At 49.4% G+C, this 8,628-nt stretch overlaps 1 protein-coding gene across 2 annotated transcripts; it reads left to right on the top strand.

Annotated features, from left to right (window-relative positions):
- The first annotated feature begins 620 nt into the window (after positions 1-620).
- LRATD1 (LRAT domain containing 1) lies at positions 621-2,845 on the top strand. Of its 2 annotated transcripts, none has more exons than XM_045979695.1 (2): positions 621-826; positions 1,799-2,845. In XM_045979695.1, the coding sequence occupies exon 2, from the start codon at positions 1,835-1,837 to the stop codon at positions 2,711-2,713; it is 879 nt and encodes a 292-aa protein (XP_045835651.1). In that variant the 5' UTR covers positions 621-826; positions 1,799-1,834; the 3' UTR covers positions 2,714-2,845. The 2 variants fall into 2 exon arrangements, with proteins under 2 accessions (XP_045835651.1, XP_045835650.1); XM_045979694.1 differs by having other exon boundaries at positions 758-896.
- The last annotated feature ends 5,783 nt before the right edge of the window (positions 2,846-8,628 follow it).

Consider the following 8,628-nt stretch of genomic DNA (forward strand, 5'->3'; position numbering starts at 1 on the left):
GGTCAGCAGTTTTACAGGGATCGGAGACGAACCGAACGTCGTAGGAACAATGTGACAGGCATGGGTGCCACAGGGAAAGGTCTGTGGGCAGAGGATCAGCCTAGGGCCGTCGGTTCCCGGGGCGCCCAGCAGGGCCCAGGTGCCAGCCTCCGACAGTGTCGCTCCCCGCCCCGGGCCGCGCTCAGGGGCTGGGTACCCTGGGGGTCTTCTTCATCCGCAGACTCAGCTTCGTCGCTGGAGTCTGCACTCCTCAACACGGAACTCGGGCGCACCGCCGTCAGTCTGGATCGGCTCCGAAAAGCTGCGCGGGTGAGGGGCGAGGGTGGAAGCCCGGAGCCAGCCAGAAGCGCTGCGCCCCCCTCCCGCTTTCCGCGGGGGCTCACACCTCCACTCCCGGGTGCAGTGCGCGTTCTGGTGCGCGGGGGCCAGGAGGGTCGGGGCGGAGCGCGCACGGGAGACCCGCCCCTGCTCCCCTCCCCCTCTCGCGGAGATTGACGGGGCCTGGGGCGCCTGCCCCAGCCAATGAGCGCGTCCCGGGGCGGGCCCTGGAACCAGCTGCTCAGGCTACTTAGCGTCTCGGGCTCCGCTGTTGGAGAGCAGAACCGAGTCAGGACTGCCCGGGAGGACCGGGCGCCCCAGCCAGCGCGGACCGGCAGGCGCACGGGCATCGCGCCAGGAACAGCACGGCACCGTACCGCGCGGAGCAGAGCGGAGCCTCAACCCTACGAGCCGCCCAGGACTCACTCGCCATCGCCGCCTCCGCAGCACCCATGGGGACCAGGAGACTTTAAAGGAGTTTGGGGTTTCGGGAGCAGGGAAATCACGGGTACGGAGAGACGGCTTTCTTTGCCTTCGAAACGGTTTTTCTTCGTCCGACTGTTTGGACCCTGTGCCGGGTAGGAGGGAAAGGGGTCTTTTGGCTGAAAGTGGACCTCCCTACACAACCCGCACCCGCACACAGGCACCGCACTAGCTTCCCCCATCTTTCCTTTTCCTCTTTGTTAGGTTATTTTAGACAGAACGGCCTCGCCCTGGCGCAGCCCGAATGGCTCTGCTGGGGAGAAGGCACGAGAAGTGAGGGGCAGAGTGCACCTGCTTGTGTGGGCAGGTGTGCCCGGGTGCGTGGGTGTACGTGCACTAGCGAGCGTGCGAGCGTGGCGTTAGAACTGTGTGCGAATGTGGGGGTCTGAGAGTGTCGTCGCGGAGGTTTATCATTGTGTATGTGACATTATCACACCGATACACCAGCCAGCCTGTCAGTGTCTGGACTCCTAAGTGAACAAAATTTTGCCGGTGTCAAGTGTGTGTCTGCGAATGGGTCCGATTGTCATTGTGTGAGGCGCTGTCAGGGGAGGAGTGCGACCTAGCGCAAAACCGAGAGATGGGCTGGCGAGGGTGGGGACGGCAACGTGAGCGCAGCTTGCTCCAAGCTCTGAGGCCTTAAGCGCCCCTTCTTCCTTTCAACATACTCCTCGGTCCATTCCGGGGTGTTCGTCTCCCACGCCGCCACCACCCGCGCTGTCCGCCCCACTGGGACCCCGCATGCTTTCCCGCCGCTGGCCTTTCCTCTTGTGGGAGTTGGACCGGGTTCCCGGACGGGATCCGAGGCTGTGGTCCCGGCGTCCGCTCTCGCCCCAAGGACCGGTGGCTTCTGCACCTGTCCTGCCGCTGGGGAGGAACGGGTGACTCCAGTACCGGCGCGTGGGCGGGCGGGCAGGTCCCCGGGGCCATTGCACGTCCTGGGGAGGGGCAGCCTGACTCTGATCCTTGTCTCTGCTTCTCCTCTGTGCTTCCGCAGATCCCCGCTCCTGGCCCTCGCCTCGCCGCGTCATTGATGGGCAACCAACTGGACCGCATTACCCACCTCAACTACAGCGAGTTGCCCACAGGGGACCCGTCGGGGATCGAGAAGGACGAGCTGCGGGTCGGGGTCGCCTACTTCTTCTCGGATGAGGAGGAGGACCTGGACGAACGCGGCCAGACCGACAAGTTTGGCGTGAAGGCTCCCCCGGGCTGCACTCCGTGCCCAGAGAGCCCCAGCCGCCACCACCACCACCTGCTGCACCAGCTGGTCCTCAACGAAACTCAGTTCTCCGCCTTCCGGGGCCAGGAATGCATCTTCTCCAAAGTGAGCGGCGGCCCGCAGGGCGCCGACCTGAGCGTCTACGCTGTCACAGCGCTGCCCGCGCTCTGCGAGCCCGGCGACCTGCTGGAGCTGCTGTGGCTGCAGCCGGCGCCGGAGCCGCCCGCCCCCGCCCCGCACTGGGCGGTCTACGTGGGTGGCGGGCAGATCATCCACCTGTACCAGGGCGAGATCCGCCAGGACAGCCTGTACGAGGCGGGCGCGGCCAACGTGGGCCGGGTGGTGAATAGCTGGTACCGCTACCGCCCGCTGGTGGCCGAGCTGGTGGTGCAGAACGCCTGCGGCCACCTGGGCCTCAAGAGCGAGGAGATCTGCTGGACGAACTCGGAGAGCTTCGCCGCCTGGTGCCGCTTTGGCAAGCGGGAGTTCAAGGCGGGAGGGGAGGTGCCGGCTGGCACGCAGCCCCCGCAGCAGCAGTACTATCTCAAGGTGCACCTGGGCGAGAACAAGGTGCACACGGCCAGGTTTCACAGCCTGGAAGACCTCATCCGCGAGAAGCGCCGCATCGACGCCAGTGGTCGCCTGCGAGTGCTCCAGGAGCTGGCCGACCTCGTGGACGACAAGGAGTAGCCCTGTGGGGGGCCGCCTGCTCCTCCTGTCTCCCCGCGCCCCGCTCCCTCCCCCGCACCCGGGCCTCCCGGCCGGCGATCCACGACCCCCGCCCCCTCGAGCGCCCTCCTGCGGCGGCCAGTGCCCAGCCTGCACCCCCGCACCCCTCCGGCAAGTGGCAGGAAGTCTCAGGAACTGGCCCCGGGACCAAAGGGCAGCTGCGCGCGCCCAGCTGAGCCCCCCCCCCCCTCCCCCGGTGGTGGCGACGGTGTGGGGAAACGCAGCGTGCGCTCTCCCCTTGAGTTGTAGCGGGGTAAAGGAGAAAGGGCTGAGGGGAGCAGGGACGTGGCTTTCCCCGCGGGTCACTAGTCCGTGACTGTCCCCCGACCTACTGTAAAGGGAACCATCACCGCCCCCAAACGCGCACACACAGACCAGTCGGAGGTGAGAAGTGATCTTTTCAGGGCACAGTTCAGTGCCTGTGTGAATGTGTCCCCAGACTGCAGGATTTCCAAGAAATCCAGCCTGTCCCTTTAGGCACTTGTGAGTAATGCCACCAGCGAGCACTTCGGGACTCCGGGTTATCCCGCGGCTGCCCGGCACTCTTCCAGCTCTCCAGCCCCAAGTCTCCTGACATTGTATTCCAGGCAGAGCTACAGGGTTTGCTTCCAGTCCTTTCCACCGAGGGAAGCGAACGCCACCCCCACCCCCATTTGCCTGTGTGTCTCACTAGCTGGCAGCAGGGAAGCCTTTCTGGTCCCCAGAGGAAATGGCGCAGCTAATTATGTGAGGAGCGCGGGCCCCGCCCCCGGGAAGGAGAAGGTTCACCTGGTGTCTGGGAACTTGAATTTGTGCAGAAGGTCGCTTGTTCTTAACCGCAGATTGCTCCCTCCTTGGGCTGCATTTCAAAAACAGTCATATGTTTTAAAGGGTTGGAGGAGAGAGGGAGGGGGAAGACATGGCAACATTCCAGAAACCAGCATTATTACAGCACCATAGCCAGTATATTTAGTTTGGCTTTTCCTAACATAGAAATCTTAGAAGGCGGGGAAGTGGAAATAAAGTTTTAAAAGTGGGAGAGCAGGTTTCCAACTATGTCAACAAAGCCTATCGTGTTGATGTTCTTATTGACCATTTTAGCAACATGCTAATAAAATTTCAAATTGAAATTTTTATTTTCATGGCTTTAATCCATGATAGTTCAAATACTGGGGGCCATTAAGAGTGGACTTAGCTAAGAGCTTAGCTAACATTGCCTTTTCACTCTATTTTTCTCAAATCTTATGAGAATTCTGTTTTTGAATATTGTAGTTAATTTCTTGGCTTGAAACGGCAGCCCTAGTAATGGTGAAGTTGTTAATGGGTATATTGTACTGAATTTCTGTCAGTTAAGGGGTTTTACTGCGTTGGTGGAAATTGCTAGCAGGTTCCATGAGGTTTCTTTTCTCCATGTTGTATACCATTACTATTTCACATCTGTATTTCTATTTTTTTTCCTCTCCCCTTGACGTCCTTAAGAAAGGAATCCAGAATTGGTAGCTTCCCGCCCACCCCCTTTAGGCAGTCCCACAATCCATTCCTGAAAAACAGAAAGGACTCGAAGGATCAGGGCAAATATGTCTTTTCAAAAAAAAAAAAAAAAAAGGCTGTTTGAAGCCCCTTCCTTGGGCAAGGACGTCTCAACTTCTCTCCCTGTGCTGCAGCCCCGCCTGACTCTTACTTGATTCCGTGTTAGACACCTAGAGCATCTATGTCCCTTTCCAGGGGATTCGTCAAATAATGGTGTTTAGCTAATTGTTGCAAGTAATTGCATATTGACAGCTGTAATTCAGTTGGATGGCAAATATGGCCAAAGCCAGTTTCTTGGCATTTCAAAAATAATGCAATAAAAACTAGTCGAGGTCAGCTGAGACTGGAAATGCCTTTTTCATGGTGAAATGATTCATTTTTGTTTTGTTTTGGGTTTTTTTTTTTTTTGGTTTCCATCTTGGATTCATTCCCTGATCTTGAATCAAAAGGTCAGATCAATGAAATATGAACTAGAGTATTTTTCTTAAGCCTATTGAGTGATTTATTTTTTAAAAAATGTTTAAATGCATATGCTTTTCTTTCAGCACATACAACAGCAAAACTTTTGTAATAACTTGCCTTTGCATGTATGGAGAACTGAAAGCCACTTATTTCCCTGACTTACTCTTCTTTCAAATAGCAGATGGCAGATCAGAAACCGAAATTCTTTATTGTATCTACCCTCTCCACATTCTTTACTCTGTCCCCTCCTACTGTACCGTGGCTCTCTGCTGTATTAAACACTATCCTAAGTACGTGCTCAGCAGGACTCCTTGACATTTTGTCCTCTACCTGTCACTCAGAGGGTGCGACTGGAGCAAAAGAAATGAATCGGTCGGTCACACCTAATACTAACATTTATTTCCTCTGATGGCACATAATCTGATTTTTCTTTTACCGAGAGGGTCACTCTAACAGCGCTGGCTTAGCAGCTTTATACTTGCTGAGACTGGACTGGTGGTAAAAATAAAAGTTTGGCTGCCAAAGCAGCATTTATTCCTGTACTGGTCTGTTAAGGACCGGGTTGACAAGACTTCTACAAATTTACAATAGGAAAACACTCGTTACCAAGGAAATTCCCGGTCCGGTCGGTGTTAGTAAGAGCCAGTGGCAAAATAATTCAGATCACAGTGCATCATTGAGAGGATATTATCAAGATATATCTTGATCTCCAAAAAGAGTATTTTTAGGGCATCATTAGCAATGTCAGTGAAACCCAAAAGGTGGAAGTTCCCTTGGGAGATGGCATGGCCGGACTTGATTTTTATTTTGACTGAATGTAATATCTCTAGATTTCATCAGAATTTTAAAAATTAAAGCCAGAAGCCTCCTAACGTTTTCATGGAGGTCAGAAGTTTAGTTTTGGTTGTAGTTCTCCAGAGAGCAAAGCTTCATAAGACCTTTCATGATGCTGAATACGGCTCAGCTGGAGGTCTGGGCTGTGGGCCATCTGGGATAGAGGAAAAGACCCTTATACATCCACGCTGATTCTAAAAAGAAAACGACAAAAAAAAAAAAAAAAGCTAGGGAGGAGGAGAGAGGATAGGCATATTTTAAACAAAACCAGGCCCCAATGTGTATTACTTCATTAAAAAGAAAAAAAAAAATCCTGTAGAAACGACATATATAACATTTATTTTTTTAAAGTATATCCATGAGTCAAATAGATATATATAGATATATAGATCTATATAGTTACTCAATATTAAAAATTTTAAATCCCCACCCTGACTTCTTTATATGAAAAGAGACTAATAATATTTTCTTACAGTTAACACTTGTGCCAGATTAGAACAAACACAGAAGCAGCTGAAAGTCCAATGATGTTACATGATTTTACTATCTTTTTTTTTTTAAGGTTGGGGATTGAGGGAGCAAGAGAGAGGGAGAGAGAGAGAGCAGGCGCAGGAGTGGGGGGCCAGGAGGGCAGAGGGAGAGGGAGAATCTTACTCCACATGCAGGAGCGTGGAGCATTACGGCCGCCTCTATCCCCAGACCCTGAGGTCAGGACCTGAGCCAAAATCGAGAGCCAGCTGCTTAACCGATTGAGTTACCCAGGCACCCTGATTTTACTACCTTTTAAAAAAATTTGGATGTTTATCTTCCTCTTTGTGTCCTGTTTCTATGCTGAACACTTTTGTCTGAATATTTTGTCTTCAGAAAAGCATGCAATTGGTGTTTACAAAATGATGAATTATCTGAATAATCCGTATATCCTAACAGACTTCAAACATTACACCTGATTGATTACCTAGTTTCATGTGTGCTTTCAACATCTTTCAAAGTTCAATGTCTTAGTTATCTAATAAATGGAGCAGGGTGAAATTTCAGTGAAATTAACACTACCGACAAAAACATAATACTGCAACCTAATTTCCTTTTATCTATATGCATACCCTCAAAGCTTTCTGCTCTCTCGTTTTTAAACAGATGAAGAGAATCTTGTTAGGTTTGGCTTTCAGAGAAGATTTCCACATGCATAAAGGGTCTGTGGCAGGTGAGAACTACAGGCTTGCAAGTTTCCTGAAACATTAAGAATTGTTTTTAGAAAATGGTTGTCTAATACCCAACTTGGCTTTTTTTGTTGACAATGACTAGTTATTGTCAGGATAGATACAATATATACACACACATACATCCACATGCACATCTACACGTATGTATACATTTACACATATACACATGTACATCTGTGTACACATACATTTACGTATACACATTTACATATATATACATGTATATCTAGGTCCATATATACAGTCCTGCCTATAGCTAGTAATTATGTTTTCATTCAAAGATGGGTATAGATGCATGGGCACATACCGACTGTTTAGAATCAATGGAGAGTTACTGAAGACTTGAAAAAACAGGAGACGCTCTCGGGGTCCTCACAGCTAGTGAGCAACACGACAGCAAGGCAAGCCATGCCTGAAACTGAGCATAAACAAAAAGAAAATGTGGGAGTTGCAGTTAGCTTTAGTCTCAATTTTAGAAGGGTATGTTCCTTGTTTCTCTAACTAAAAAGACCTAAGATTCAAAGGAAAGCTGTGAAGATAAGGAAGTAATTACAAAATAAGACACAAGATGAAGTGGGAAGGTTAGAATGTGATAAAATAAACAAATGAGCTTTTCAATGGGGAACACCTGTTCTCTCCCCAAAGCCAGGAAAGCCAAGATCTTATTTTCCAACCATTTAATAATTTATAAAATCTCCTTGATTTCATCGCTCACATGTTGTATGTCGACCTCATTTGAACTTGCAATGGAAGAGATTTAGGTATTTGAATACGTTGGGGGAAAAGGAAAGATAGTCTTGTCTGCCTTTGTTGCTGGGGGTGCGTTTGTGACTATTGCATTCATTGGCGGCACCCGATGAACAGTCCCCATGCTGTGGGGTGCGGTCGGTCTCTCTGGTTGACAGTGCAAGGCACAGGGTGGATGTTCGGTAAGCACAAGGCTAAGGCATCCTTCTACCTCAACTGTTGTCGGTGATACATGATCACTGGGAAAACCAGAAATCCCACCACTCGGCTTCTCTACAAGCAAACCTAAACTTCTCTAATTGAAATTGGCAGCTTTTCCCACCTCAAAAGAACCACAAAACTGTAATTTATGAGGCTTAAGACTGATCCCAGGTAAAAGGCACTCTGAATATTCTGTTTGCTAATAGGAAAAAAAAAAAAAACTATCAAAGAATCCAAAGATAAAATGTTCTCTTGTCATCTGGCCAGAAAGAGGAAAGCAAACTAATAAATAACTCTGACTATACCTTCTCATAACTTCATCTCTCATTTACATCAAGGGGAAATTTTTCTCACATGAAATCATAATATTATTCCTTTAGAAAGAAGCTTATTATTAAAGCTCTTGCTAAGAATTTCCTTCAGTTCTTAAGTTATGTAGGGGAAAACCTACAAGAAGATGAGCTTAACTCTCTGGGAAAATTAGATTTGAGGGAGTTTGGTCATGGTTGTTTTTCTAAATAAATGTTATTCATTTATATATAAAAATAGCCAAATAATGGCTATGCCCATTGGCTTTTACAATCCAATTACTTTTTTATGTGAACATGAGTTCTGAACTTAATTTTGTCCAAAGGGGAGACGCTTGTAAAATATTAGGTGTGAATAGAGCCCGTGTCCTAAATTTTGAGCACAAAATAAATGCCTCAGAAGTTAATCTGAACTATATTCAATGTTCCAAAAAATAGGAGACGATCACGTGAGGCTACTGCTGATGTGCTTTCCAAGAAAATTCTTGCCATCAATCTATGATATAGACGTTAATGTTCTGTTCATGCCATAATGGGAAACTTGAAGGCTTCTCTGTTACAAGTATACTGATATTTGCTTTAACAAATACATTAT

The sequence above is a fragment of the Meles meles genome, chromosome 15 (assembly GCF_922984935.1).
Source record: "Meles meles chromosome 15, mMelMel3.1 paternal haplotype, whole genome shotgun sequence".
NCBI classification, from domain to species: domain Eukaryota; kingdom Metazoa; phylum Chordata; class Mammalia; order Carnivora; family Mustelidae; genus Meles; species Meles meles.

Coding starts and splice junctions, on each gene's coding strand:
- LRATD1 (XM_045979695.1), top strand. CDS start 1,835: ATGGGCAACCAACTGGACCGCATTACCCACCTCAACTACAGCGAGTTG.